The 14,747-nt window shown below is 46.5% G+C and overlaps 1 protein-coding gene across 1 annotated transcript in view; it reads left to right on the top strand.

The window, feature by feature from the left end:
- LOC140403003 (CREB-regulated transcription coactivator 2-like) overlaps positions 1–14,747 on the top strand; it is a 125,224-nt gene that overhangs the window by 98,870 nt on the left and 11,607 nt on the right. The window contains 2 exon segments of the mRNA XM_072490658.1: positions 587–996; positions 2,121–2,858. Coding sequence (XP_072346759.1) covers positions 587–996; positions 2,121–2,858 — 1,148 coding nt within the window.

Here is a 14,747-nt window from a genome sequence, read left to right as displayed (position 1 = left end):
ACCCACCGTCCCATAACCCTTTAAATATTGTTAGGGCGACACGGTGGCGCAGTGGTTAGCACAGCTGCCTCACGGTGCCGAAGACCCGGGTTCAATCCTGGCCCCGGGTCACTGTCCGTGTGGAGTTTGCACATTCTCCCCGTGTCTGTGTGAGTTTCGCCCCCACTGCCCAAAGATGTGCAGGGTAGGTGGATTGGCCGCGCTAAATTGCCCCTTAATTGGGAAAAAAATGAATTGGATACTCTAAATTAAAAACAAACAAACTGTTAATCACTGCGCCATTGTGCTGCCTGTGGTTAGCACTGCTGCCTCGCGGCGCAGAAGACCCAGGCGCCATTGTGCTGCCTGTGGTTAGCACTGCTGCCTCACGGCGCAGAAGACCCAGGCGCCATTGTGCTGCCTGTGGTTAGCACTGCTGCCTCACGGCGCAGAATACCCAGGTTCGATCCCAGCTCTGGGTCATTGTCCGTGTGGAGTTTGCACATTCTCCCCGTGTTTCCACCAAATTGTTCTGTCTAATGACCAAGGGAAAGGACTAACTAGAGTTGGTTTGTTCATGCGACTTTGTCTTCTCTCTTCCCCAAAGGGTTGTCCTCTTCGTTGCAAGGATCCCTGAGTAACATGTCTCTCCAATCCTCGCTCAGCAACCCTTCGCTGCAGTCGTCGCTGAGCGCCCAGTCCCTCAGCAACTCCTCCCTCCAGTCCTCGCTCAGCAGTTCCTCCCTTCGCACGTCGCTCAGCAACCCGTCTCTGCAGTCATCGCCGAGTAACACACCGCTGGCGCCGATGGGGAATGCCGCCCCCAGCCCGTCTCCGCTGAGCACCTCGACGCTGCACTCGCCGCTGAACAGCCCGTTGCCACCCAACTCCATCAGCACATCCCCGCGGAGGAGGGTCCCACTCAATCCACTCATCCTGTCCGCTGGTGAATCCAGGAGGCCTCACAACAAGCAGTTCTCCCCCACCATGTCCCCCACCCTTTCCTCGATCACGCAGGTAAGAGGCAACATGAACGACTGCATTGGAACTCAATGAAAATGTACTCGATTGGATTGGGTTTGTTTATTGTCACGTGTACCGAGGTACAGTGAAAAGTATTTTTCTGCGAGCAGCTGAAACAGATCATTAAGTACATGGGAAGAAAATAAAATAAAAAGAAAATACATAATAGGGCAACACAAGGTCCACAATGTAACTAGATAACACCGGCATTGGATGAAGCATACAGGGTGTAGTTAATGAGGTCAGTCCATAAGAGGGTCATTTAGGAGTCTGGTGACAGTGGGGAAGAAGCTGTTTTTGAATCTGTTCGCGCGTGTTCTCAGACTTCTGTATCTCCTGCCCGATGGAAGAAGTTGGAAGAGTGAGTAAGCCAGGTGGGAGGGGTCTTTGATTATGCTGCCCGCTTTCCCCAGGCAGCGGGAGGTGTAGATGGAGTCAATGGATGGGAGGGGGCTTCGTGTGATGGACTGGGCGGTGTTCACGACTCTCTGAAGTTTCTTGCGGTCCTGGGCCGAGCAGTTGCCATACCCAGGCTGTGATGCAGCCCGATAGGATGCTTTCTATGGTGCATCTGTAAAAGTTGGTAAGAGTCAGTGTGGACATGCCGAATTTCCTTAGTTTCCTGAGGAAGTATAGGCGCTGTTGTGCTTTCTTGGTGGTCGCATTATATTTTTAAAAAATAAATTTAGAGTACCCAATTAATTTTTTTTTTCCGAATTAAGGGACAATTTAGCATGCACAATCCACCTGCACATCCTTGGGTTGTGGGGGCGAAACCCACGCAAACACGGGGAGAATGTGCAAACTCCACACGGACAGTGACCTGGGACCGGGATAGAACCCGGGACCTCGGCACCCTGAGGCAGCAGTGCTAACCCACTGCGCCACCGTGCTGCCCATTCTTGGTGGTAGAGTTGGCGTGGGTGGACCAGGACAGATTTTTGGCGATGTGCATCCCTAGGAACTTGAAGCTGTCAATCATCTCCACCTCGGTCCTGTTGATTGCTTCCTGGAGTAAATGACCAAGTCTTTAGTCTTGCTGGCATTGAGGGAGAGAGTGTTGGCGTTGCACCACGCCTCTCGGTTCTCGAATCTAACTGTCTATTCTATATCTGCAGGGTATTCCACTGGACACCACAAATCTCGCAATGGACCAGCGATTGCCCCCGTACCCCTTCTGTCAGCAACAGTCTCAACAACAGCAAGCTTACCCACAGTCCCAGCAACAAGGCTACCAGCAGTCCCAGCAGCAAGCTTACCAGCAATCCCAGCAGCAAAGCTACCAGCAATCCCAGCAGCAGACCTACCAGCCATCTCAACAATCCCAGCAGCCAAGCTACCAGCAATCCCAGCAGCCAAGCTACCAGCAATCCCAGCAACAGACCTACCAGCAACCTCAACAATCCCAGCAGCCAGGTTACCAGCAATCCCAGCAACAGACCTACCAGCAACCTCAACAATCCCAGCAGCCAGGTTACCAGCAATCCCAGCCCACCCAGCAGCCAGGCTACCAACAGTCCCAGCAGCAGCAGCCAGGTTACCAGCAATCCCAGCCCCCCGAGCAGCAAGGCTACCAGCAATCCCAGCCGTCCCATCAGCAAGGCTACCAGCAATCCCAGCCGTCCCATCAGCAAGGCTACCAGCAATCCCAGCCCTCCCAGCAGCAAGGCTACCAGCAATCCCAGCCCTCCCAACAGCAAGGCTACCAGCAATCCCAGCCGTCCCAGCAGCAAGGCAACCAGCAATCCCAGCCCTCCCAGCAGCAAGGCTACCATCACCAGCCGTCTCAGAAAAACACTCTGCCCCAGCAACACCCACCGTCGCCCCGTGTGCAGTCAGACCCCTGCCCTCTCAATGTGAGTATTCCTCTTACTGTCTTGGTGATGAGTGTGGGATGGGAATGTGGGACTCCAGAGGGTGTGGGGCTCGGCTGGTGGGCGGGGAAGGGGGTTTCAGCCGTCCGATCACTATGCCATTTTCACTAACCAGCCTTACCCGGGGTGCTGACTGGCGTCTGACCACCTCCTGCATTCGGGATATCGTTGCGGATAACTGGGAAAATCTGAAGCCAAGTGGGACAGCCTACCCCTGATAGTTATCCAGATACCAATGGATTTGGAATGTCAAAGTATCATCAGGTGGCGTCAACAAGATGTTACAAAATCATGTTGGACAAATTGTGAGGATCTAACGAGTAGGGTAGATGAAGAGGAACCAGTAGACGCGGTATACTTAGATTTCCAAAAGGCATTGGTTCAGGTACCAGGGTTAGGGTTAGGGTTAGGAAGATGGACCGGGGGGTGAGGTATTAAGTTTGGTTAGCAGACGGGAACAAAGAACCAGGAAAAAGGGGAAAGTTTCAAGTTCACAGGCTGTGGCTAGCGGAGTGCCAGTGTCGGGGCCGCCGCCGGTTACAAATTATATAATCACTTTGACGATTACGATCCCGGAGCAGACCCCGACGGTGCAGAAAAAAAAACATTTTGTCGAAGCTTTTCGACAGGCACTCAGCAGGACAATTGCAAGAGTACCAATGTCAGGAGAGACAACATCTTTTTACTGTATGAGAAGAGAGTGCTGATTGGTTGGTAAGTGGCCTCTGGTTGTTAGAGGCGGAGCCATGGAGACCGCTTCCGCTAATGGTGGCTGATAGCTAGCTGCTAACCATTGTTTGGAAATTGAAACCAGGCCACTTGACTCTGCCTGGTCAAGGCATTGCCCTGAGTGACGAACCAGCGAATGGCCATCACGTATTTTGTTCAGCTGAAACAGGCGCAATGTGTGTACATGTCCTCTCTGTCTACAGGGCCCTGTGTATTAGTATATGTAGCTTCCAGTACATACAAATGCACCACACTGAGAGCCCGACAGACCATCTTCAATTGGTTGTCAGCGTCATTCCCAGCACACTGAGGGTTATTTAGTAAATGTTGTCCAATTGCAGAACCACGTCTAATGTTGGACATTGTTTTGAGTTTTGTACGCACAGGCGGGTTGGGTACGGTCTGTACCTGGCCTGTTGCGAACAGCGCCAGTCTTTGGGATGTACCACCGATATCATCTGTGTGGTAGGCAGAGGGTCCTTTTGGCTTGAGGTGACCGCCTTAGGCCTGTTCTTGAGTTTAGCACGGTGACGCAGTGAACAGTGATCTGATCAGGAGGCCTTTGATGGGCCCTGTTTCAGCGTCAAACTTGCCTGCTGAGAAAGTGGCTCGGGGCCCTCGTTTTCTTTCTTTTTAAAATGAATGAAATGAAAATCGTTTATTGTCACAAGTAGGCTTCAAATGAAGTTACTGTGAAAAGCCCCCAGTCGCCACATTCCGGCGCCAGTTCGGGGAGGCTGGTACGGGAATTTAGAGTATCCAATTCATTTTTTCCAATTAAGGGGCAATTTCGCGCGGCCAATCCACCTACCCTGCACATCTTTGGGTTGTGGGGGCGAAACCCACGCAGACACGGGGAGAATGTGCAAACTCCACACGGACAGTGACCCAGAGCCGGGATCGAACCTGGGACCTCGGCGCCGTGAGCCGGGGCCCTCTTTACAAGGTTGCCGATAAGCCCAACCTTCTAGTGTGTGGAAGTGTAAGCATCCCAACGTGTTCAATGACCGGTACACAGAGAGCCCCCCCCCCTGGCAGATTTCTCAACCGGCATGTCAAGGACAGGGCGTTCATGTGAGTGCTCCCACCACGGGAGAGTCTGAGTGCAGGACGGAGCCCGTTAAGACATGCAAGGAAATTATTACGTGCTGCTACGAATTGAAATATAGCGTCTCGGAAATGTGCAACACCCAGGAGGACAAGTACCATTCAATCGAAGACATGTGTTATGGGCCAGGGTTTAGAGAGCTCCAAAGTATATCATGGAGTTCACCTGACCCACAACTGGTTGTAGATTTAGGTTACGCTGAGCACACGGGCCGACCTCTCAGGTGTTATTGCTCTCGAGTCGCCAGGTATCTTTATGATGCCGCCTCGAGGTTCAAGTTCAAGTAATGATCAATAACTCAACACACCAATTAGTAAGATTCAAATCAAAGCACATTTATTATACACAGTAAATCGCTACTCATGTATAAACTCTACTTCTAAGCTACTTCTAAAATTAACAGGCCTATACTTAGCTTCGGACTGGCCCACCAGGTCAGGGGAACAAATGGCCTTTCGTTCGGGTTCTGAGTCTGCGGGATTCGAAGTTGGTACGGACTGGTAGCTAGGAGCGCCTATCTCGTAGCGAGCGTTGACTTGAGACTTACTGGATCTTGGCGGCAGCTGAACCGGTCACTGTCAAGGGTTGGTTCCTGTTGCTGAGTGACCCTGTCAAGAAGAACGATTTGAACTTGGGGCTTAACTTTATAGTCCCCAGGGGCTTCCCGTCTTTCGGGGCGGACCCTGTACCTGGTTCTAGGTGATTGGACTTCATTCCGATCACTTGGTTCGATTTCTCCAATACTGGAGCTGTTCCCTGATCGATGGGCGGTCTTGAGGTGTCCGTTAACCTCTTTTGTGTTGGCTCCTGCTGGCGCCGGGGAGTCTGGCTTGGCTTTGTTTATCCCAAATGTTTCGATTGTTCCCGGGGATCGCTCATTAGTATGTAGATGGCTGCTACATTATTATGCAGATGGCTGCTTGTATCGATGCTGTCTGGGCTTTTGCAGAGTTTAATACACAATAACTTGCACCTGCTGGTTTCTGCCTCTGTTGGCTGAATTTTCCTGCAGCCTTTGCTGTTCTCCATTTTACGTCGAGTGTTGGCCAACCCAGGTGGCTACAAATCCCCCACACAGCTACAGTACTCTATATATAAGAACATAAGAACTAGGAGCAGGAGTAGGCCACCTGGCCCCTCGAGCCTGCTCCGCCATTCAATGAGATCATGGCTGATCTTTTGTGGACTCGGCTCCACTTTCCGGCCCGAATACCATAACCCTTAATCCCTTTATTCTTCAAAAAACTATCTATCTTTATCTTTAAATTTTTTAACGAAGGAGCCTTAACTGCTTCACTGGGCAAGGAATTCCATAGATTCACAACCCTTTGGGTGAAGAAGTTCCTCCTAAACTCAGTCCTAAATCTACTTCCCCTTATTTTGAGGCTATGCCCCCTAGATCTGCTTTCACCCGCCAGTGGAAACAACCTGCCCGCATCTATCCTATCTATTCCCTTCATAATTTTATATGTTTCTATAAGATCCCCCCTCATCCTTCTAAATTCCAACGAGTACAGTCCCAGTCTACTCAACCTCTCCTCGTAATCCAACCCCTTCAGCTCTGGGATTAACCTAGTGAATCCCCTCCAGCGCCAGTACGTCCTTTCTCAAGTAAGGAGACCAAAACTGAACACAATACTCCAGGTGTGGCCTCACTAACACCTTAAACAATTGCAGCATAACCTCCCTAGTCTTAAACTCCATCCCTCTAGCAATGAAGGACAAAATTCCATTTGCCTTCTTAATTACCTGTTGCACCTGTAAACCAACTTTTTGCAACTCATGCACTAGCACACCCAGGTCTCTGCACAGCAGTATGTTTTAATATTTTATCATTTAAATAATAATCCCTTTTGCTGTTATTCCTACCAAAATGGATAACCTCACATTTGTCAACATTGTATTCCATCTGCCAGACCCTAGCCCATTCACTTAGCCTATCCAAATCCCTCTGAGACGTTAAGCCTTGTAGAGGAGGTGGATGTGGCCTTTTATAGAAGTATGATATTGACAGAAATTTTGGGATAAGGGGATTTGGGTAACATACCTATTGACTGTCACATTGACAATAAATCCCTGTGGGAAAATGTGCACTCTACAAAAAATGTCAATGAAAAGAGGTTACGGATAGGCATCGCAAGTTTGAAGCAGACTTCCAGTATCCTCTGCACTTTTTGCTTTACCACTCATCTTAGTGTCGTCTGCAAACCTGGACACATTGCCCTTGGTCCCCAACTCCAAATCATCTATGTAAATTGTGAACAATTGTGGGCCCAACACTGATCCCTGAGGGACACCACTAACCCATAATAACTTCCCTTAACTGTTCCAATTTAATAACAACACCCAATAAACCCTTTTACCAAAACAGTAGGTTTGGGTTCCTTCCAGAAAACGGTTATCACTTTTAAATTGTCAAGTGATCTGGAGACACCTTTTAACCTGAAGAGAGAGAGAGAGAGAGAGACGGGACAAGATGCTTGTCTGTCTGAATCCAGCTTCCAAATGTGTAAACAAAAGTAAAATGCAGAGCCACAGCCAGCTCCCAGCTCAAAAACGAAACCAAAAACCCAGAGCCACAGCCCAGCTCCACCCACACAATGACATCACTGAAGCCATTTTGATAATACAAATAATACACTCCCCTGAGACATGTTCCTTGTAGAACCCGACAAACATGTGCCCTGCTCCACGATTCGCAAGAAGGTTAGTATGCCGGGATGTTAGACGTTTTAGTTGCTGTGATATGAAGAGTCTAAAGTTCTGTTCCTTTTTCACAAACACACATTTATTTCATTCCAACGGCCTTTGCACAAAACTCTTAACTATACATCACCTGCCAGAGGTCACCTGAAGCCCCTTTACATATCAGTGTCAATTAATGGATACTTAACATAAATGAGACAACTAATTGCAATGTCTCTCAACCTATTACTTAACAGTCTCCCCTTCCTTTGAGAAAAAAAATAATTAGGTGAAAACGAAATTTCAAGAAACTCAAAAACACACATGATTTCCCCCCTTTTTTTTTGGTTTGGACGAAAAAGAAAAAAAAAAACAGTTACAGAACCAATATCCAGAAGTTTCTGTGAACTCGCCCCTCTTTTCGTAAAACCGTCTGACAGTTGACAGCTCCTGTCGACCCATTTAATTTTTGTTATTTCCCCTCTGTCCATCACCTGCTTCAAACTTGCGCTGCCTATCCGTAACCTCTTTTCATTGACATTTTTTGTAGAGTGCACATTTTCCCACAGGGATTTATTGTCAATGTGACAGTCAATAGGTATGTTACCCAAATCCCCTTATCCCAAAATTTCTGTCAATATCATACTTCTATAAAAGGCCACATCCACCTCCTCTACAAGGCTTAACGTCTCAGCAGCCAAAGTGCTTTTTACCACTCCTTATTTTCTTTGTTTCCCACACAAGCGGGCAACACTTACCATTGTTCCCCAAAAGGAAATTATAAAACCTCCTGCGCTTGAAACCCCAAATTTGCGTAGGACGCGTAGCAACCTTATAAAGCACTAGTTAGGCCCCATTTAGAATACTGTGAGCAATTTTGGCCCCCACACCTCAGGAAGGACATACTGGCACTGGAGCGGGTCCAGCGGAGATTCACACGGATGATCCCAGGAATGGTAGGCCTAACATACGATGAACGTCTGAGGATCCTGGGATTATATTCATTGGAGTTTAGGAGGTTGAGGGGAGATCTAATAGAAACTTACAAGATAATGAATGGCTTAGATAGGGTGGACGTAAGGAAGTTGTTTCCATTAGCAGGGAAGACTAGGACCCTGGGGCACAGCCTTAGAATAACAGGGAGTCACTTTAGAACAGCGATGAGGAGAAATTTCTTCAGCCAGAGTGGTGGGTCTGTGGAATTCATTGCCACAGAGGGCGGTGGAGGCCGGGACGTTGAGTGTCTTTAAGACAGAAGTTGATAAATTCTTGATTTCTCGAGGAATTAAGGGCTATGGAGAGAGAGCGGGTAAATGGAGTTGAAATCAGCCATGATTGAATGGTGGAGTGGACTCGATGGGCCGAATGGCCTGACTTCCGCTCCTATGTCTTATGGTCTTATCACTACAAACTATGAGTTTCAAGTGCCTAAGGTCACCTAAAACCGGGAACTTCAAAACACACTCCTGCATTTTTAGTTTGGCCAACGCTTTATTTGCTCTTATTATGTCTTTCACTTTGGGATCATTCATTTTTGTATTCAACTGTAAGACATCAAAACTCATGTCCGGTCTAGTCTGTCTACCTAACCAGTTCAGTTGCCCAATTAAACTTCGCAGTTGCTCTTTTTCTATCTTTGAAACCATTGCGTCTTTTTGTGAAACTCGGCCACGACTAATTGCTATTGGGCTGATGCTTTCCAAATAAGATTGCTGACGTAAAGTTACCCCTAACTTAGTCTGTCCAATTTCCAGTCCAATATATTTAAATGCACCGGAAGCCTGACTTCCAACCCTGAATTCTTTCCTCAAACCAGAGATTACAATAGCTTCGAAATCACTAGTCCCACCCCACAAAAAAATCATCGGCATGCATCATAAAGATGCCAGAAAGATTTCCTTTATAGTGCCAGTAAAACATTGCAGGATCTGCTTTCAACTGGCAACAGCCTAACTTTAACAAAACTGACCTTACCGAAAAATACCAGACTCTAGATGCATCATTTAATCCATATACACATTTGTTCAACTTCCAGAGTACCCCTTCTGTGTTAGCTGCTTCTTTAGGAGGACGGAGAAAAATGTCTCTCTGGAGCTGATGCCCCTGCAAAAAGGCAGCTTTTATATCTATAGATTTGCATTCCCATGCCTTTGTGGCTAATAGAGCCAAGAGGATCTTTAAAATAACCTTTCCTGCTGTAGGTGAATCTACCCTTAAATCCTGATCTTCTAAGTACTATCCGGTACTTCCGTGTATACCCCAAATTCACTCCAACTATGCAATTCTTGCTGTTTAGCTTCTTTGATAACTTTTTCATCTAATTTATTTGAAGCCACCAAAATCTCATGTGCATGTGGGCTTCTACTCCTATTAGTATTCGTAGTCTTAGTCTTACTCATGTTCCGAGATCTTGATAAACTACGTCCCCTCTCCCGCCTGGTATCTCGTTCTGTACTGCTACTGCTTGGTCTTTCCCTTCTGCTATGGGATGTCCTTTCAATAGTTCTCAACCTTTTCCTGTGGACCTGTTCACTGTCCGATGTACTATCAGAACTGGCACTGCGTTTCTGTGCCCTCCATTTTTGAACTTGGTTTTCCCAATCCATTGTCTTGACTCCTTCCCCTGAATGCTGTACATTCAACCAATGTTTATACTTTCCAGTGGCCTTCCCTGCTCTACTAATAACAGTTGCATCCTTCCATTGACTAGACCCTTCAGGCAAGTATGTCACTTTTGTACCAACTTTTGGCAGTTGCCCTTTTGGAAAAATGGCCTGTTTTAATTCACCAGAAGTGTTGTGTTCCTCCACAGAAACCCTGTCTATATCAGTTAATTGGTCCTCCTAGTTCTGTGACACATGCGTACCAGATGACTCTGGTTCCTCGTCATGTCTGTCTGCTCGGTCTAAATTTGAAAATTTGTAGTCTGTACCCATTATCCTTGATGAATGGACCCTAACAGTTTGATTACCATGTTGCAAAATAATTGTTTTGCCATCTATGCCTATGATCTTCCCTGGGCCTTTCCATTCATTAGAATTGTCTCTCTTATAGTATACCATGCCTCCTTGCTGAAAAACGGCATCTGATGGCCGTACGTTATGTTTTAAAGCTCTGCGAATTCTTTCAGAGACTTCTGTTTCCAAAAAAGCTTTTCTCCTGCTATGCGATGTGCATTTAAATGTTCAGCAAAACCAGAGCCAATTGTAGTCCCCTCCCAAGCTGGAGGCTGGTCATCCAAAATGGACTGAATTTTAGCATTTCTACCAAACACGAATTGATAGGGACTATAGGCCCCAACCATCTGCAATGAATTCTTTGCATGTACTGCCCATGCTAAAGCTGAATTTAGCCTGCAATTTGGTCGATCTGCCAAAATTTTCCGAAGCATGTCATCGATGACAGCATGATTTCTTTCACAGACACCATTACTAAATGGGCTTTCTGCAGCCGTATTCATAACTCTGATATTCATGTTTTCACACATATCCCTAAACCCATCATTAGCAAATTCTCCCCCATTGTCCGTAAGGAATTTTGCCGGTGGACCCATTCCTGTCCCTATCCATTTTTCCACGATTTGATCCAGAATTACTCTCTTTTCTTTACTTCGTACAATCGTAGATTGACTAAATCTGGTTGCTAAATCTACAAAATGCAAAATACATATATTATTTGCTTTATCCCAGATCTTAAGGTCCATAGCCACAATGTTGTTAAAATCCCTGGCCAAAGGTAGGGTTACTATCGGTCGTGCTGGTGTCCTTCTGTACTTCCTACAAACTTCACAGCGGTCACTAACCTGTTCTATCAGTTTAGTATAGTCGTCATCCCTTACCCCTGCATCCTTTAATAAATTTTTCAGCCTCCGAGGAGACGGATGTGCAAATTGCCTATGCAGTTTTAATACCACAAGCTTTTTATCAGCTAAAGTCCCATTTTCAACTGCCATTAACACATCCTTAACCACTCTACTTGAAATATTATTTGTCAGTAATGGAATACAATAATGTCCCGACTGTGTAAATTGTAAGTCACCGTCTTTCCAAAAACTGTTGCCTTATCCTGTTCCATATCCAGTTTCATGTGTGCTTTCTTCATCGACGGTCTGCTCAGAAGCAAAGGTATCTCACTTGATACAACATCCGTGCTAATGAAATGATTCACTCCGGCAATATTGCAAGGGGTCACCACTCTTTTCAGCGACTTCAGAGTATTATCATCCCCAAACCTGAAACTTGTGGAACTTTCAAATTCCTTAACCTTGTTACGATTTTCAGCATTCAAAGAGTCCAGGTAACATTTTAACCAGTCAATTCCACACACAGTAGATGTGCAGCCACTGTCCAATACAGCACAGTTGAAGGATTCTGCAACCAACACCCTCATTACCGGCGTAAAACTGCTTGTCAATAGGACAACGCCTTCTTTCTGGTCACTATCTTTTTCCTCTTCTGACTCTTCCGTATCATGTGTCGCTTCAAACACTCTATCATAACGAGTTGGACAGTTGAAAGCATAATGGTATTGAGAGTCACATCGAAAACATCGATTTATCATGCCCCGTGCATTTCTGAGGTTCATCTTCCTATTGTAGGTTCTAACTGGGTTTCTGTCTTCATAATTTCCTTGTCTCGGTCTCCTTCTGCAGTCTTGAGCCGTGTCCGTAGCCATACGATTTCGCCATCCTGTTACTAGTGTACCTTCCATATTCTGCCTTATTGCAGGCTGACCTATTTGGGTCATCAGAGCCATCGGAATTGAATGTTTCCCCAGAAACTTTTGTAAAGCTTTTGTCATCTGTTCGAATAAGGTATCCTTATCAGTAAACTGAACTCCTGTCAAAACCAGGAGCCTATCCATGTTGCTCACTCTAGCATAGTCAAGTAATTTAAAGGCCAACACAGACTGTGGAAATTCCAGGTTGTGTTTCTGCAGCCTTTTATATAGTCTGCCAAATTCCATTATATAGTCTTCCATGGAGATATCCTCCATTTTCCGGAACTTATCAAAATCCGACCATGCTTCAAACGCACTTAACAAGTCATCTTTCTTATAAATCTTATCCATATAATGTAATAAAGTCTCCAGACCTTCTTCTGAGTCTAACTCTTCCAATTCCAGCTCAGAAAGCTCTTTGTTTCGGATTTTACTGCCATATGGTAGAGAAAGAGCCAATGCCTTACCTTGTTTTCTCTTTCCCAAAGCAGTTACCTTAGTCCACATAACTACTGCACTTCTCCATTGGTCGTACGATTCCCTTTCAGAAAATAAGGGAGGATAGTCATATCCAGCCATCTTTATCCTCGGTTCAGCCATATATCCCTTTTTTTTTTCCCTCACTCACTCCTTGGTTTGATCAGGAAAAGTTGTATCTTTCAACCCTTCACATTTACACAGCAACCATCCTCTGCTACCAATTGTTAGACATTTTAGTTGCTGTGATATGAAGAGTCTAAAGTTCCTGTTCCTTTTTCACAAACACACATTTATTTCATTCCAACGGCCTTTGCACAAAACTCTAACCCTCCATCACCTGACAGAGGCCACCTGAAGCCCCTTTACATATCAGTGTCAATTAATGGATACTTAACATAAATGAGACAACTAATTGCAATGTCTCTTAACCCATTACTTAACACGGGACATTGAGTGATTGGGAAGACAAATAGAATGTTGTCGTCCCCTGCCAGGGAAATGGAATCGAGAAGTAGGGCCGTTTCGCTACAGTCGCGACCCCCTCTATCGCGGATTTGTTTCTGCGTATGGATAACAAATGGTTGTTCCGAGCCCCAAAACGTCACTTGCCCACAATTTCGACTCTCATGTTTAAGCTGTCAGGCGGTTAAACTCTCAACTTTGCCACGTAGAAAAGAGGCACTGTGCCTGTGCCATCTCTGCGGTTTCACCCTTCGAGATTTCACCGGAGCAGACCCCGCTCAAACGATGGGAATTGAGTGGCGAGACCACATCTGGAGTACCGTATACAGTTTTGGTCCCCTTTCAGAAGGGTATAAATACATTAGAAGCAGTTCAGAGCAGGTTCAGTTGACTGATACCTGAGATTGTGGATGGGGGGGGGAGGGTCTTATGAAGAAAGGTTCGACAGACTGGGCCTGTATCGATTGGAGTTTAGAAGATTAAGAGGCGAGCTTCTCGAAACACCCAAGGTCCTGAGGGGACTTCTGTAAGAGTCCTTCTCACTTTTCTTTTATCGTTTTGGTCTGTGAACCCAGAATTGGGATGGATGTTCAAGCAGGAGATTCCGAGTTGAAAACAGCTGGCTTGACGGGACAGGGTGCTCCCAGGATTTGTATTTTGGAAAGGGGAAACCACACTCCTCGGCACCGAGTGGATCTTAGGGAACCAGCTTTGGAGGGAGTCGGTTCGATTGGTTACCTGGCAACTGTTGGGTTGGCCAGGGACAGTGTTCTACCTGACCATGGTCAGTGATTGGTTCCTGCGTGATGTTTGCTGAGAGAACTTAGCAGAAATATTTAGACCCTGGAAGTGAAAGGCACTCTCTCTCTCGCGCTCTGAAAACAGAGAGTGCCCGGCACACCCGTTGCTGTCCACCTGAAATAATGCTGGGTCTGCAGAGGAAGTAGACCACCTCGCCAGGGAAAACCCATCTTCAGCCGAGAAGGAAGAAGTATCAAAATGAAAGCCTGAACCTCAGAAAGACTTTAACTGGATCAAAGTCATCCCGGCGCATCAAAGGACCTAATCCTTTTATTTTTATTAATATTTTCTTTCCCTTTCCACCAACCTTTCCCCTCTGTGTTGTTTGTCTGTTTGTACGTGTGAGTGGGGCGAGTTCGGAAGGGGGTGTGGGAAAGGGGTCCGTTTAATTACGATATTGTACATAATAAAAGGTTATTTGCATTTTAAAGTTACAAACCTGGTGACTTAAGTTTTTTTTTGGCTCAACCAAGGACTTCGGGTATTTTAAATAAAATCTAATTTCACCCATGTCTCTGGGTCAAGCGGGGCCAGAATTGACCGTGCTCTGGCCCAGCGGGTAGTGACAAATGGCAGGCCGGATGCCGAAAGATGTTTCTCCTTGTGGGAGAGACTAGAACGAGGGGACACAGTTGAAGAATAAGGGGTCTCCGATTTAAGATGAAGATGAGGAGGGATCTTTCCTCATAGAGCGTCGATGGTCTTTGGTACTGTTCCCCAGAGGGCGGTGGTGGGCAGGGTCAATGGACACCTTTAAGGCAGAGCTAGATAAGGTCTTGACTAGCAAGGGGAGTCGAGGGTTATCCGGGAGTGGGGGGACTGGTGGAGCAGGCTAATGGGCCGAATGGCCGGCTCCTGCGGGGTAATGACTGGCACTTGGCAACACC

Source organism: Scyliorhinus torazame, chromosome 26, assembly GCF_047496885.1.
Source record: "Scyliorhinus torazame isolate Kashiwa2021f chromosome 26, sScyTor2.1, whole genome shotgun sequence".
Lineage (NCBI taxonomy): Eukaryota > Metazoa > Chordata > Chondrichthyes > Carcharhiniformes > Scyliorhinidae > Scyliorhinus > Scyliorhinus torazame.
This window is presented reverse-complemented; position numbering and strand designations above follow the sequence as displayed.